This window comes from Mobula birostris, chromosome 3, assembly GCF_030028105.1.
Source record: "Mobula birostris isolate sMobBir1 chromosome 3, sMobBir1.hap1, whole genome shotgun sequence".
Taxonomy (NCBI): domain Eukaryota; kingdom Metazoa; phylum Chordata; class Chondrichthyes; order Myliobatiformes; family Myliobatidae; genus Mobula; species Mobula birostris.
Window position 1 is genome coordinate 67,732,812 of NC_092372.1, and position 17,635 is coordinate 67,750,446.

General features: G+C 41.0%; 1 protein-coding gene across 10 annotated transcripts in view; it reads right to left on the minus strand.

Moving 5' to 3' along the window:
* LOC140195095 (LIM and calponin homology domains-containing protein 1-like) overlaps nucleotides 1-17,635 on the minus strand; it is a 384,102-nt gene that overhangs the window by 198,564 nt on the left and 167,903 nt on the right. For all 10 annotated transcript variants that reach the window (XM_072252809.1, XM_072252808.1, XM_072252807.1 and 7 more), the window contains exon 2: nucleotides 6,456-6,526. In XM_072252809.1, the coding sequence (XP_072108910.1) occupies nucleotides 6,456-6,526 (71 nt within the window). The remainder of the gene's footprint in view (nucleotides 1-6,455; nucleotides 6,527-17,635) is intronic.

A 17,635-nucleotide genomic window follows, 5' to 3' on the forward strand; every position in this document is an offset into this window, starting at 1 on the left:
TCTGCCATTTTTCAGCCCACTTTTCCAGTTGTTCTAGATCCCACTGCAAGCTCTGATCGTCTTCCTTGTTGTCTACTACACCCTGAATCTTGGTGTCATCAACAAATTTGCTGATCCAGTTAATGACATTATCATCCAGATCATTAATACAGATGACAAACAACAATGGACCCAGCACTGATCCTGGTGGCACTCCACTAATCACAGGCCTCCAGCCAAAAGGGCAACCACTACTACCACCTTCCAACTTCTCCCACAAAGACAATGTCTAATCCAATTTACTACTTCATCTTGAATGCCAAGCAACTGAACCTTCTTGACCAATCTCCCATATGGGGCCTTGTCAAATGCCTCGCTAAAGTCCATGTAGACAACCACTGTCTTTCTTAGCCAGGGCCTCAATACCTCTTGAAAACATAGGTTCCTTACAGCTATTATCTTTACCTTTTATTCTAACAGGCACATACAAGCTTTGTATTCTCAAAACCTCACTTTTGAAGGCCTCCCACTTACCAATTACACCTTTGCTGGAAAACAGCCTGTCCCAATCCACACTTGCCAGATCATTACTGATACCATCAACATTGACCTTTCTCCAGTTTACAATCTCAACCTGTAGACCAGACCTAGCTCTTTGCATATTTACTTTGAAAATAATGGCATTGTGATCAGTGAATTCAAAGTGTTCCCCTACACAAACTTCTGTCACCTGCCTTGTGTCATTCCATAGCAGAACAAGTATCACACACTCTCTCATTGGGACTTGTACGTACTGATTAAGGGAACTTTTCTGAACACATTTGACAAACTCTATCCCATCCAGTCCTTTTACAGTATGGGATTCCCAATCAATATGTGGAAAGTTAAAATCACCTACTACAACAACCTTATGTTTCTTCCAACAGTCTGCAATCTCATTACAAATTTGTTCCACTAAATCTCTCAAACTGTTGGATGGTCTGTAATTTAATCCTATTAACGTGGTCATATTTTCCTTATTCCTCAGTTCCAACCATAACACATCATTGGACAAGTTTTCCAGTCTGTCCTGACCGACTACTGCCTTGATATTTTCCCTGACTAGTAACACCACTCCTCCTCCATTAATCTCTCCTGTTCTGTCACATCTAAAACAGCAGAACCCCAGAATACTGAACTGCCAGTCCTGCCCCTCCTGCAACCAAGTCTCACTAATAGCTACAATATCATAATTCCAAGTGTTGATCCATGTCCTGAGGTCATCTGCCTTTCCTATAGCTTCTTGTATTGAAATATATGCAGTACAGGACATTAGTCACAGTATGCTCAACCTTTTGATTCCTGACTCTGTCTGAGGTCTTAGCAACATTTGTCTACAAAACCTCTCCCCTATCTGTTCTGGCACTCTGGTTCCAATAATCCTGCAACTCTTCTTTAAACCCCACCATGCAGCACCTGCTAGGATTTTAGTTCCCCTCCAGTTCAGGAGGATTAGACCATAAGACCATAAGATATTGGAGAAGTAGGCCATTCGGCCCATCGAGTCTGCTCTACCATTCAATCATGGGCTGATCCAATTCTTCCAGTCATCCCCACTCCCTTGCCTTCTCCCCATATCCTTTGATGCCCTGGCTAATCAAGAACCTATCTATCTCTGCCTTAAGTACATCCAATGACTTGGCCTCTACAGCCGCTTGTGGCAAAAAAATTCCATAGATTTACCACCCTCTGACTAAAGTAATTTCTCCGCATGTCTATTCTAAATGGACGTCCTTCAATCCTGAAGTCCTGCCCTCTTGTCCTAGACTTCTCTACCATGGGAAATAACTTTGCCATATCTAATCTGTTCAAGCCTTTTAACATTCGGAATGTTTCTATGAGATCCCCCCTCATTCTCCTGAACTCCAGGGAATACAGCCCAAGAGCTGCCAGACTTTCCTCATACGGTAACCCTTTCATTCCTGGAATCATTCTCATGAGATCTTCTCTGAACCCTCTCCAATGTTGGTATATTCTTTCTAAAATAAGGAGCCCAAAACTGCACAAAATACACCAAGTGTTGTCTCTCGAGAGCCTTATAGAGCCTCAACAGCATATCCCTGCTCCTATATTCTATACCTCTAGAAATGAATGCCAACATTGCATTTTTCACCACTGACTCAACCTGGAGATTAACCTTTAGGGTGTCCTGCACAAGGACTCCAAGTCCCTTTGCATCTCTACATTTTGAATTCTCTCCCCATCTAAATAATAGTCTGCCCATTTATTTCTTCCACCAAAGTGCATGACCATACACTTCCCAACACTGTATTTCATTTGCCAATTCTTTGCTAAACTATCTAAGACTCTCTGCAGGCTCTCTGTTTCCTCAACACTACCCGCTCCTCCACCTATCTTTGTATCATCGGCAAATTTAGCCACAAATCCATTAATCCCGTAGTCCATATCACTGACATACATCGTAAAAAGCAGCTGTCCCAACACCAGCCCCTGTGGAACTCCACTGGTGACCGGCAGCCAGCCAGAATAGGATCCCTTTATTCCCACTCTCTTTTCTGCCGAGAAGCTAATGCTTCATCCACGCTAGTAACGTCCCTGTAATTCCATGGGCTCTTATCTTGTTAAGCAGCCTCATGTGCAGCATCCTGTCAAAGGCCTTCTGAAAATCCAAGTACACCAAGATGCTTGGGTCTAGGAGCACTCTTGACGAACTCCTGCTGTGGTATCCCGGGACTGGACCTCTGACAACCACAGCTATCCACATTTGTGGAAAGAATAATTCCAGCCACTGGAAAAATTACTCCTTGATGCTCACCAGTTTACTATCTGTGTAACTGTCCACACTGTAGCCAGCTACGGAAGATTAACTTACTTAGTGTCCATAACACTGAAGGAAATACATGAACTCATGATGAGGAACTGTTTATCCACCACCAACAATATCTTTGTTGGAATTAAACAGGTAGATTGAGGCAGAGCATATTATTTAAATAGACTGAAGCTTGAACAGAGTGCAAAGAGCTCTGCATATTCACTTATGAAGGACACTAAAGGGTAGCAGTTTGGTATTAAAAATAACCAGAGACATAAGTGGAATATTAGTCTTTATAAATAGTGGTGTGGAATATATTGGGTCAGATGTTTAGAATCAGCCATACAAAGGCCTGATCGGGTCACGTCCAGAGTAAATTTTGACAGCAAAAGCAATAATGTTAAAAAAGATAGAAACATAGGCAACATACAGTGCTAAAGCTTCACTGGTGCCATTTTTTGAGCACTGAGTCATCACTGCCTGACTTCCTATTGCTGTTTTAGAGATTGTTTTTGAAAGATCAATAAATATGTTCATATTATCAAAGCACAGCCTTTTTCACATCACTGTTTCAGGAACCGCAGGCATCAGCTGTTGAATTTCTCCCTGCTGCCATTCCTCAGACATGCAGCTGAGAGTACAAGCTCACTGCGATCCCATCACTATTCCAGCCTTTACAGAGTGACCTAGTGATTTCCAAGTGATTCAGGTGTGGCAACAAGAACCTTGAGAGGCTGGTGACACAGGTTGATCACCCACAGAGCAGATGTCCTCTGTTCATGGGGGCCAGGACAGAGGACAGTGAACATATTTACTACAGGGACACACCATTGAAAAAAACCATGTCCCTTCTAATACAAGATCATTTCCTACCCTGACAAAAACCCTCCTGTGCCGTAGTCTAAAGCTCCTGACAGGGTGCCCTCAGCAGGAACAGGCGTGCATCTAAGTAAGCCCCAATGCAGACAAATTCCCGGCCCTACTCTGTTTGCTCTGACGATGTAATGGTTCTGTAGAGAGTGGTGATCAGCAAGCTGTTTCCCAGCAGACGTGACCTGAATTGATTCTGAGTGTGTTACCTTGATTTCCACTGTGAAAGCAACACAAGGACATGTCTTATCCGGTATGTGAGGTTTTCTGAGATCACATATGCAACTAAAGAGTCTCATGGGGAAGCAGAGCCTATGTTGCCACTGTTCCTCTGAGAAACATAGCTAAGAAGATACCCCCGTAAAACTCGGGTTCGTCAAGTGTTGAATGCTTATACCTGTGTTACCTGGGGAGACATGAGGATGACAGTCCTATGTCATCCATCGGGAGTGTCAGTAATGGACAAACAGACACTGGGAGAAAATAACGGATGCTGGATGTTGCCGAGAAAGGTCAAGACTTCATTGTGGGCATTGTGCAGATTAAGCTGTGAGTATGTAGTGGTGAACAGTTGTCTGACTATGACTCCAGGTTCATAACCTTCAGTTTAAGCCTTTGGCATTCATAAAAGTTGAACTTTTTTCAGAAAGTAAACAGTGACTGTCAAAATTCACACCCTAGACAAATTTTAGACATTTATACTATTGTTTGCAAGTTTCCTTCCGCTCGTCACCCGAGCTGAGGTAGATAACTATGGGGAAATTCAGAAATTAGGTCAAGGTAGGAATAGTGGCTTCATATCTTTTTCAGCAAGTCACTACACATTTTAAACCAAAAGCACTGCATCTTTTTAAGTGCATTCAAGGTTGTAATCTAAGGAAACAAGGCAGCTAATTTTCAGAAAGTAATCTCACGTAAAAAGCAATACAAAAGCAATCAGAGAGCCTGTTTTAGTAATTTGAATGCAGGTTAAACTTTGGACAAAATACCTGGGATAACTTCTTTGAAATCGTCCATGAATTATTTTACGTGTACCTGTTTAGAGTCTTGTTTTACCATCACACCTGAAAATGAGGAATCTCTGATATTTTGGTACCCTTTTCAGACCACAATAGAGTGTTAAACTAAATTCCCTAAAGTTTTGAGTGGGAATTGAACCAAGATGTAGTAAGACTGCCAACAGAGCCATAGTTGATACACAGACATGTAGGCACTCCTGCCCAGAGCTTCATTATCGTTCCTCGCACTCACACCAGAATAGCCACTAGCTGCCACATCCCCAAGTAAATTACAGCTGAAGAAAAGCCAAGAAAGTTGCTTCATTTCCCTGCCTTCCAATCTTCCTTCTGCTGCAGGAACTTGCAAAAGGGAATGATATATCTCTAATACCTCTTGTAAGGAAGAAAACAAGACCTGCAAAACTACCTTGATCACTGGTTGGGTGGAAAATTAAGATGCAGGAAGATCCCGTGGTGTGCCTATTCCTTGCTATTTTCCTTATAGCCGGTGGGAGAAATTTTGTTACTGGCAGGAGACTTCCCTGCACGTTTACCGACCTTCCACTAAGGAAATCAGGCCAGGGTCATGGCAGGGTCAGGGCAGTAGCTAAAATTCCTGCCCTGTCCACACAGCAGTGGGAAGAGGAGAAATCAGGCCAATATCTTGATAAAATAAGCATTGCATATTTGCAAACTGACATCAGCACTAGAGGTTTTTCTAACCTACTACAGAAATGCAAAGAACAAAGGTTCACAGAAGTCTAGCTTCGCGTTGATTGGCCCCAAGGCAATAGAGGAATTCATCTGTTACAGATAAGCATGTTTTATTCTGTTAACACTAATTCTTCAGACTGTAATTCACTTCATCATTAGAATAACAGAATCTGTTGACAGATTTTTAAAGTATTTTGATGATAAAATATTAGTTTGGAATCTGTGCTCACAGCGTTTAAAAACAAAACAAAGATCCAATTGGTTCACTTGCCAGGTTCTGTTTCTGGTCTCACATATCTACCAGATGTCAGGAAATTGCAGGATTAGTTAATAATCTGAGGTTTCAAAATAATTACTTTATCCTTCCAACCTGTTGACCCAACTCAAACTGACCTGCATTAAAGGCCCACAAGTAGGTTCAACCAGCATAATGTTCTGGTCAGTGCTCCAGTGTCACTGTCTATATTTTTAACATCAATGCAAATATACTTTAAGTTCAGACATTATTGTGTGTAACAGCTGGTGACCAGGCACAGAATCGTTGCTTCTGTTACTTTGTAGGTACTGGCACCATTAGGAAGGCAGCCTTTTGCAATGATAGAAACAGAGGGCAAACCACATGGGCTCTTCCAGTATAAATATTTCATTTGTTATAGACTATGAAACAGTAAGTTCCACAGCCAATTATAATACACAACGTGACTTGCACTGGAAAACAGCATCACCACAGAGTAGACTAAAGGTCAACTATGAGCTTGTGTATCTTTTGGCTATAGCCATTCTTACAGTAATTGACATAGCAAGTTTAATTTCTACTTAATAAAAAAGTGGGCAATAATTGCGTAAAGTTAAGTCACTCCAGGCCATAAAACTTGTTCCATATTGTGTAAAGTTTGGGACCAATATATAAATAAACTTTAAACATGCTCCAAAGTTCTGAATTCTGGCAGAGCTCCGACCCTAGTAAAACAGCAAAACGGCTAAATTAGTCTCCGCATCAAATGAGAACAGTACTTCTCACTTACTCTATCTAGTTGTTTTCCTTGAATAAATTTCTTGATGAAGAAGCATTAATTACTTACTCGCAAAGTAAAATCCCATTTTCCAGGCCTGTTCGAAAGTCTTTATCACCAAAACTTCTGCCTGTTACTTGCTGTAGATGAGAAAGGAAAACAATTAGCAGGAATATGAATAACTAACACAATTTTCATTAATATCAGCAAATTACAATGGTGTTTAATAAGACCCAATAAGACATATGAGCCCACTTGGCCCATCAAGTCTGCTCTGCCATTTCACCATGGCTGATCCATTTCCCTCTCAACTCCATTCTATAAGACCATAAGACCATAAGACAAAGGAGAAGAACTCAGGCTGGACTATACTCATGGAGAAAGTATCTGTTTCAGTCCACTCCACATAAAACAAATCTAAATGGAGGTCTGATATCAGCTGGAGCTCCTTTTCTCAGGAATGGTGCAAAAATAGTAGGCATTGCTTTTGGGTTCATGTTGGGTATATAATTTTGTCATAACTTTACCTCTTAAAAGTAGAACCATAGAAACTACAGCACAGAAACAGGCCCTTTGGCCCTTCTTGGCTGTGCCGAACCATTTTCTGCCTAGTCCCACTGACCTGCACACAGACCATATCCCTCCATACACCTCCCATCCATGTATCTGTCCAATTTATTCTTAAATGTTAAAAAAGAATCCGCATTTACCACCTCCTCTGGCAGCTCATTCCATACTCCCACCACTCTCTGTGTGAAGAAGCCCCCCCTAATGTTCCCTTTAAACTTTTCCCCCCTCACCCTTAACCCATGTCCTCTGGTTTTTTTCTCCCCTTGCCTCAGTGGAAAAAGCCTGCTTGCATTCAATCTATCTATACCCATCATAATTTTATATACCTCTATCAAATCTCCCCTCATTCTTCTACGCTCCAGGGAATAAAGTCCTAACCTATTCAACCTTTCTCTGTAACTGAGTTTCTCAAGTCCCGGCAACATCCTTGTAAACCTTCTCTGCACTCTTTCAACCTTATTTATATCCTTCCTGTAATTTGGTGACTAAAACTGAACACAATACTCCAGATTCAGCCTCACCAATGCCTTATACAACCTCATCATAACATTCCAGCTCTTATACTCAATACTACGATTAATAAAGGCCAATGTACCAAAAGCTCTCTTTACGACCCTATCTACCTGTGATGACACTTTTAGGGAATTTTGTACCTGTATTCCCAGATCCCTCTGTTCCACTGCACTCCTCAGTGCCTTACCATTAACCCTGTATGTTCTACGTTGGTTTGTCCTTCCAACGTGCAATACCTCACACTTGTCAGTATTAAACTCCATCTGCCATTTTTCAGCCCATTTTTCCAGCTGGTCCAAGTCCCTCTGCAGGCTCTGAAAACCTTCCTCACTGTCTACTACACCTCCAATCTTTGTATCATCAGCAAACTTGCTGATCCAATTTACCACATTATCATCCAGATCATTGATATAGATGACAAATAACAATGGACCCAGCACTGATCCCTGTGGCACACCACTAGTCACAGGAGTTTTATTTTTGACAACGTTACAAGAAACATGTAAAAGAACTGCAGAATTACCAAATTCTGTCAGAATACCTGACAGGATGTGCCTTTGGGGGGGGGGGGGAACTGCTGATGACAATGTTCCCACATGCCTGAAGGCTTGTCCTTCCCAAAGGTGAAGGTCATGGGTTTAGGATGAATGACCTTCAGCAATCACAATCACCTTCCTTTGTACAAGGTTTGAGTTCACCCACTGGAGGATCTTCCTTTTGCTGTCCATTTACTTCAGTTTTACCAGGTTCCTTATTGTCATACAGTCCAATTCCACCTTGATGTTAAAGATTCATTGCCCATCCTAACTACCTATGCAAAGGTAAGTTTAGTGAACTGCTGTTCCCTGTCAGGCAAAGGCACTTCTGGGCTGCTGTTGCCGAGGGAATCTCAGAGATGGAGAGGGAGGTCAGGAAAGACTATGACTTTGAAGAACTGTGCAGTAGTTATATTCCATGTGCCTACTGCTCTCCACCTTTGGGTCACTCGTCTTGCAGACGCCTCCAAGAGGAGCACAACCTTGTTGTGGTTCGGAGGCTTGCGTGTCTTAATGACCCAGAGAGCTATGCTGGCTGGAATCAAGGACGTGTGCTTTAGCTCTTGAAGGGGTCACCCATGCCAAACAGGTCAAAGGGTGGAGGCTGGATTATAAGTGGTCCACCGGACCTCCAAGTTTGGCGGGGGGGGGGGGGGGTCAGCTCAGGGCATGACAACCCTGACTGGTAAAACAAAATTTTTACAGAAACAGCAATGAAGAATCCTTCTACATCTGAGTGCGATGGTATTCTTGAGTCTCCACCCAGGACAGTAGTGAAAATTGAGGGGAAGCTACTGGCAGTTTAACTGGTTTCGGCATGGACTAGATGGGCCGAAAGGCCTGTTTCTGTGCTGTACTTCCCTATGACATGATGAAGGAAGACCTGAACACTGCCAGAGATGGAAGACCTTCAATGCTGCCCTAAACGCCAGCAGTGTAACGGGCAGTAAGTAAGTAAGTCTTGCAGATGGGTCACGCAGCAACCACAGGGTGCTGGTGGATTAAGGAGTACTGTAAATGTTCAGAGTTCACCACTGGATACCAATTAAACAGACTGTTTTATCCTTACTGGGGTCAAACTTCTTGAGTTTGTTGGGGCAGCACTTACCCAGGGAAGTGGAAAGCATTTCACACCACTGCAGACTTGGGTATTGTAGGTGGGGAAAGGCTTTTAGGAGTTACCCAGCCTCTAATCTCTTCATTCAGACGTAATGTTTATGTGACTGGTTCAAGTACTTTTTCAAAGGGACCAGCATTTAATTGCACATAAAACTTGCTAAATGATGATGCGGCAGTAGAAGAAAATGTACCAAGATTATCTATCTAAAAAAATCTGGGCCAGTGTGAAAGATTAGACTCCAGTAAAACTGGGTCATCATCCTTTCAATAAATAACATGATTCTTTTACCTTTTATCTGATTTCAAATAACCATAGGTTTATTGCAAATTTGCATTTGAATCAATGTTACAAAAGGAAATCCATCAAACAAGTTTTCTTTAAATATTTAAGGATATCAAAGAGGCACATCGCAGAAGCACTTTACATAATCTGAAGAATTTTTTGCAATTGATTTTATGCCAAAATTACTACTTTTTGTACCCAGTCTACTAAGAAATGTATTTATTGAAAATATCTTTGCTTGCCATTTTAATGATTTATTTACAAAGAAGTTTAATGTAAAAATGCAGGGTTTCATCTAGAACTCCCCCATAGAAAGAAATAATTAATTTTAAGAATCAAAATTTAATTTTAAGGGACAGAACACAATAATACACATCAACCATATGTTGCAAATGACTTGAAAATGGGTCAGAAACCATCTGTGCAGCTGAACTGCAGTGTTACAATTCCCACAGCTGGAGCTCACAAAAATACCCCCAATTAACAGAGAATTTTAATTTCAAAAGTATTAAAATTCTTAAAAAATTATGGAAGGTGTGTATTAATTCCCTAATGCTACAACTAGTCCCTAGAAGTAACTCATTGACTGTAATTCCTGGAGTCAGGGATGGAGATTTTATTTTAATAGCCTCAAGTCTCTCTTGCCCTTTCATTTTCTAAAATGTACATTTGCTCATATCTCCTTATAACAGGGAAGGAGAGCCCATTTGATCCATCAATAACACCGAGGCACTCAGAACATTTTCATCAGTGTCATTCCGGCCCCCTAACCACATATTTCCCTGTAACATTCTCACCCAGCCAACATCTTCCGCTCCCCAACCGTTCTCCTGCCAGTCACCTACACTAGAGACTATTTTACAGTAGCCATTTAACTTAACCAGCATGCCTTTGAGGAAACTGAAGCACAGGAACACACAGGGGGAATATGTCACTCCACAGAGTTAACACCTGAGGCCAGGATCGAACACAAGTCACTGGGGTAGTGCAGCAACAATGGTAATTGCTGCACCACTCTGTTCTTCCCTTAGATTTGCTTTCTTTGGACTTAATACATAAAGTCAGATTGTTACAAATCCCGATGCACATATCCCATTAGCATGTAACGAGAAAGATAAGCAGAAATGAAAGAGATGAATTCACTAGTCCCTGTGAATCTTACGGGTGTATAAGATGATGAGAGTCATTGATCGAGTGGACAAGCCAGAGTCTTTTTTCCAGGGCTAACATTGCTAACATGAGGGGACATAGCTTTAAGGTGCTTGGAAGTAGGTACAAGGGGGAAGTCAATGGCAAGTTTTTCTACACAGAGAGTGGTGGGTGCGTGGAATGCACTGCCAGCGAAGGTGGTTGAGGCAGATACAATAGGGTCTTTAAGAGACTCTTAGATAGGTACATGGAGCTTAGCAAAACAGAGGGCTATGAGGTAGGGAAATTCTAGCAGTTTCTAGAGTAGGTTACATAGTCGGCACAACATTTTGGACTGAAGGGCCTGTAATGTGTTGTAGATTTCTATGCTCTATGTTAATTAATCCCAATAATCTCCATATTGAAGCATTCTTCAGCCTCTAGTTCTTTTTTTTTTCCAGTCCTGCTGAAGGGTCTTGGCTCAAAACGTCAACTGTACTCTTCTCCATAGATGCTGCCTGGCCTGCTGAGTTCCTCCAGCATTTTGTGTCTGTTCTTTCTGATTGATTGACGGTTCTGGTATAAACTTGGTAAGGTAGTTAGAGACAGCAGCTTCACTTCGAAGTTACAGATGGGTAGGACTTGACAAGGACATGCTGCGGTCTTGCAACTCTGAACGCCAACACACAAGCAGGTCCTGCCACCGTCTGCACTTTGGATATACCAAAGTCATGATAGATATGGGCTTTAGCAATGCTGCACATCTCCTGCCATCTGCTCAGTGACTCACAGCATGGAAGCCACTGTGATTCAGTCATCAAGTCAAGTCAAGTTCATTGTCATTTTGACCATAAGCTGCTGGTACAGTACACAGTAAAAAAGAAACAATGTTTCTCGAGGACCATGGTGCTACATGAAACAACACAAAACTACACTAGACTATGTGAGACAGCACAAGGCTACACTAGACTACATAAAACAACATAAAAACTGCACTAGACTACAGACCTGCACAGGACCACATAAAGTGCACAAAGCAGTTCAGGGCAGTACAATAATTAATAACCAAGACAATAGGCACAGTAGAGGACAAATTACAATATAATAATAAATGTCATGAGTACGCCTGAAGAATCTACAGTGCAATGACACTCTTGAGCACCAGGATTATAAATTGCTGAAATGAGAAGTTTTAACTTCTGCAAAAATGGCAAAATCCATAGGATTAGAGACTAGGTTAACTGTGTTTGGTTTCCTCGGAGCACAAGAGTCTGAAGCAGGAACATCAGAATCCTTTATCCTTTATTATCGCCAAGTATGTGAACACATACAGGGAATTTGATGCCGGTTTCCCTGAGCTCTCGCTGTACAGAATCAAAAAGCAAACAAAACAATAGTGCAAATATTGGTAGTAAACATACATGGTAGGAAACATTTCCCCAAGATTAGAGGACATTACAGGCTTAGAGTAAAGGGTAAGTGGTTTGGAGGGGGTCTGAGGAAGAATTTTTTTCACCCAGAGCATGGCTGGAGACACAGAAAAACAACAGCCAGGTACTCTCACAATATTTAAGAAATACCCAGACGAACACGTGAATGGCCAAGACAGAGAAGCCAGAGACCCCAGTTGCTGGTACTTGGGATTAGTTACAATTACGGAACACGCAATCTGCCATGGTCGTAGGGACACCGTTCCCTAAAGAGTGGTCTTTGAGAGTCCACTTGATCTGGTCGTGTGGCCATACCATCTCAGTTTCCTCTTCTTTGCCATGGACAGTAGATCTTCGTTGTGCCTTATGTGCTGGGTGATGGTTCTTTGTACTTCATTGTTTGAGACAGGGTCTGTATAGAAGATGGCTCCTCTGCATCACTTGGGATTGGTATAGATGGTAATTGAGGATCAGCATAGACTGAAGGTCCTATTTTGTGCTTTATGGCTCCATTGTTTTACGATTAATTAAAATGAAATGCCGTACCAACTGTGACAGGAGTTTGTAGATCTCGGTGCCTCCCAACAGAAATAGACTTCTTAAAAAGACTTAATGATGCTTTCACGCAAATGTCTCCTGTATGAGGTCAATTTCTCAAAGTTCACCTCCTTCACACCCAGCTCATGTACTTCTTCCAGCCCTTCCTGCCATTTTTCGTACTCTGCTTTCTCCAGCAGCAAACTTATTTCCCAGTACCGTCTTGAGATTGCTGAAGATTAGTCACCCTTATTATTCACTTAAAACTAAGCAACTTGCCAACAAATTTGCACAGAGAAAACAAATAATGCTTCTGTATGTACAGTGCATCATAGTTTTCTAGGAAATTCAGTGGATAATTTTCCACAGTCCATGATTTTCTATGAAATAGCGCAGCACTTTGATGTTCTCAACTTCCTCTTGCTACCACAAGCCATCCCTTTCACTGTTGCCTCTTTAGGCATCACTTTATGTTTGTTTGCTGGCACAGTTTCTGAAGTAAGAAAAAATATTCCATTTATTTTCTGATGTTTTTCATATCTTGACTACGTTGTCAGCACTTCACAAAGTTGAACTTTTAGATTAAACTGCTTCAGAAATTAATCATTAAAATTGCAAACAAAAATTGTGGACTGTGGCAACTCATCTCTGTGTAAATGGACTTGGACATCACTGGTATCACTGCAAACTTGAGACTTTGCAATACTGACAGTAAACACAATGCAAATGTTATAACCCAAATTCATTCCGAAATGTCCATCAATGGTCTCCTCCACTGTCATGATGAGGATACACTTAGGTTGGAGGAACAACACCTTAAATTCCGTTTGGCTAGCCTCTAACCTAGTGGCATGAACATCGATTTCTCAAACTTCCAGTAATACCTCCCACCCCCCACCTTCACCATTACACATCTCCTTTTCGCTCTGTCATGTCATCTCCTTGCCCACCCATCACCTCTCCCAGTGCTCCTCTTCCTCCCCCCCACCACCATTTTTTCTTTCTTCCATGGCCTTCTGCCTCTTTCACCTAGCTCTTCGCTTCATCCGTTCCCCTTTAAGTTTCACCTATATGCCTGGTGTTTCTCTCTCTCCTCCCTCCCACCTTTCAAATCTACTCCTCAGCTTTTTTTCTCCAGTCCGACTGAAGGGTTTCGGCCCAAAACGTCGACTGTGCCTTTTTCCATAAATGCTGCCTGGCCTGCTGAGTTCCTCCAGCATATTATGTATGTTACCCAAGTTCATGTAATTTTATCCAGAATGAAACCTTTCATTTACAAAAATTAAATTATTTTATCATAATGTTCACTATTGACCAATTAGATTATAAGGTTTAGTCTGAAAAGTAACATTAGAAAAAAAAATTCTATTCTCAGCAGCTCTTTTCGAAAGACATCACATTGCAGGACTACTTTTCAATTTAGTAATTATGCATGTGCTGTGTAACCTCCCTGAGCAAATAATGAGAGATTAAAATGCTTAAATTCAACTCTTCAAGTAAACTTGCCCATCTTAAGAAAGGGACACACTAAAGAGCTTCAAATCAGAAATCCACCTGCTTGGCAAACAACAAGTTGGCACTTTCACAATGTTGCTGTGCTGACTGTTCGCAGTAGAGGGCAGACCGTGACTAATTGGGGCTTTGCATTACAGATTATATTTTATGACCAGAAGAATGTCGGTGAAATAAGGGATATTTGTGGTAAATTATATTTTAGTGCCATTTTGCATTTGGATTTAAACTAGAAATTCACACAATTAAATAAACTTTCAATCTTCCTCCATCCCGCTGATACTTTTCTCCTGGTTCACCTCCTTCAGTACATCCCGCCCCTGCCCCCCTCCCCCAAATTTAATGTAAGCAAAATTCAGCCAGTCCTCCTGATTTACACCTGGATTAAGAAGTTTTTCTTGAACTTCTTCTTGGCCTCACCTATCCCCCTAATATTGTATCCTCTACTAATTGCTGGCCAAGCTTAAGCATCCCATCATCCTATTTTTTAACACAGTGTCCTCAGCAGACAAGACCTTCAATTGTAGAATACCCTTCCTAATCCCCTCCATATAGAGTCATTAATTACTACAGCTATTTCAGCACAGAAATATGCCCTTTGCCCCCCCCCACATACAAACACACACACACACACACACACACACACACACACACACACACATCCATTCTGGCCCTTTTGCCAGTCTATACTACTTAAATGTCTACGGCTTGTCTATTTAAATATCTGTCTAGATGCATATCAAACATCTAATAATTTGATTTTACCAACTCCTCTGGCAGCATGATCCAGATATCAAATATTCTCTATGAAAAAAATTACCCCTCAGACCCCCTTTAAACCTCCTTCATCTCACCTTAAATGAATACCCTCTTGTTTTTGATATTGATGCGAGGGTAAAAAGATTTTAACTAGCTACCCTAGTCATATTTCTCATAATCTTGGATACTTCTTTCAGGTCACCTCCCTGCCTCATTCTTTCCAGGATAAAGAAGGCAGACCTATCCAATCTTACTCTGTAACTGAAGTCCTCCAATCCAGGTAAAATCCTTGTGAACCTACTCTCTCCGATGCAAATGTATCCTTCCAACAGCAGTGACCAGAACTGCACAAAATATCCAAGTGCACCCTAAGCAGTATTTTGTAGAGTTGCAACATAAAGTCCCAACTTTAGTATTCCATGTTCCAAAGTGCATGCCATAAACTTTCTTTGCAAGCCTATTAACCTACATTGCCACTTTTAGTGAAGTACAGACTAGGACCCCAAGATTTTTTATGACTCTTTTATGAGTCTTCAAAAAGTCTTTCTTTTTGACTATCCTTTTCATGATCTGCCCCGACATCTGAATCACAAATATGAAGTATTATATAAATGCTGGAAATCTTAAATTAAAACAGAAAATATTGGTGATACTCAACAGGTCAGGCAGCATCCTTGCAGCAGAAACAGATATCCTTTCAGATGAATGATTTATCATTGGATAAATACTAACTAATCCAATGACAAAAAAGTAATTTACCCGATACGTAATTGGATTTTCCTCACTTGATACATGCTGTCTGACCTATAAAAATATTTCCAGTATTATCTTGGAATTCACTTCCATTTGAGCCAAAAACTCTTCATGTGAATCAATGTCAAGTTTTGTTTGTAACCACTCATTGAAGCGCCTTTGAACTTCTTCCTATCTTAACAGGTACAATCTAAAAATACATTCTTGTTAGCATAAAACAAAGATTTTTTGTCCACTGCAATAAGATCTTTATCAACACCACTATTTACCTTTAAAAATCAATTTTGGTTTCTATATTTGCTTTCAATATAAACTTCTCTAGCAACCTAACAAATTTCTACATCGGTTGATATGTCTGCCAACTGTTACATCATCAATATGCAAACATCCATTTTCCCAAAGGATCAATCTTCAGTTAAAACCCAATAAAGTCTTCCTCAAGATATACATGAATAACAAAATCTGACAACAATTACCTGTGATTTATGCTTGTTCTATTTTATTGGCCAATCCTCCATTATTATTATACATGAATGTTAAAAAAGTAGAGTATTCAAACATATTTCAAAGACTATGAATCCACAAGATGGCTTCAGGAGATGAGCACCTACGTTACTGTTATTGCTTATATCGGAAATAATCTGGTTAATCAAGCTATGAAACAGCATAGTTTCCTCTTGTTCATCACAAAACCTTCAATCTCCGTCAATTCATACCACTGCCCATTTTGCAAAAACATGACACAAGGACACTAGCTTACTCTTTTTTATTATCTGATTGCACACTCAGTAAGGCTCTTAAAAGTTGGGGGTTCCTTAGTGCCATCTGATTTGTGTCTATGGGCAGAACCATTCCAACCTTTTTGCTGTGGTTCAGAAGAGGAAAAAAAAATTGCTGACTATAGATGTAGCGCAGAAGTCAGGAAGGTGCTGTGATCAAATGTTGAGGCCTCTTACTTCCAGTTCTGTTACTGGACTCAGCATTGAGCCTGGGTGGATCTAAATGACTTGATATACTTATTCTGAGGCCCCTCCATTTTAAGCCAGCCATTAGAAAAGGATTGTTGACATGGATGGAAAGAATAAAATGAAGTTTTTTAAAAACCGTGGGTACTGGAGAAATAAAACAAAAAGCAGAAAATGCTGTGCAGGTCAGACTGCATCTGTGAAATGATAAAGAATGTACATTTTAGTCCTTTTGCCAGAACTATAAAGAAGACAACATGGACTTGTAAGAGTGGTGCATTCCCATGGTCCAAAGTGCCTTACTTTAGAATATTGATCTCAGTGGTATGCAGCTGGGAAACCACACATGCTGTGAAACAAATCTCAAAAAAAAAGTCGACAATGTCCTACCTTGTACCAAATCCAGTTCATCTAGTACCTTGTACTCCGAGACCTATATCACTCTCTGCCTGTGAAATTTTCAACCTCACCACTATCAGCCTTTGGCCACATTACAACCCTCCGAGTCTGCAAGCCTTTTGCTGCCTTCAGCCTTCCCCCTTCCTTCGTTCCCTCTTTGTAAGTCATTAATAAGTCCAACCTTTCTTCAAGTGCTCCAAAGTGCCCTTATATGTTATTTATGTATATCATTACATTCCTATGGAGCATCAACACATGTTGAAGGCACTGTACAAACATAGATTGGTGGTGAGGTGCACTCTGTTTGTAGGTTGGACACTGTTCCCACTGGCAGAGGATACAGCAATACAGCACGGACCAGGCTCAACAAGCTGCACTGCCCAGCTCTAGCCTAATCACAGGACAATATACAATGGCCAATTAACCTACAAAGTGGTAGATCTTTGGACTGTGGGAGGAAACCGGAGTACCAGGAAGAAACTCACATGGTTCACAGGAAGAATGCAGAAACTCCTTAGAGATGATGCCAGAACTGAACTCCAAATTCCAGAACACTCAAACTGTAATAGCATCATGCTAGCTGCTACTCAGCAAATAAGTAGACTCCAATATCACATAATTGAGTTGGCAGTATGATTTTCTACACGTTTTTTTGAAGATATCAGTTATGTACTGGTGAATGTCCAAATGCATCAAATTTTGAATCTCAGTGGGTAACGTCAGGCAGCTTTCTGAACTTCTCTCA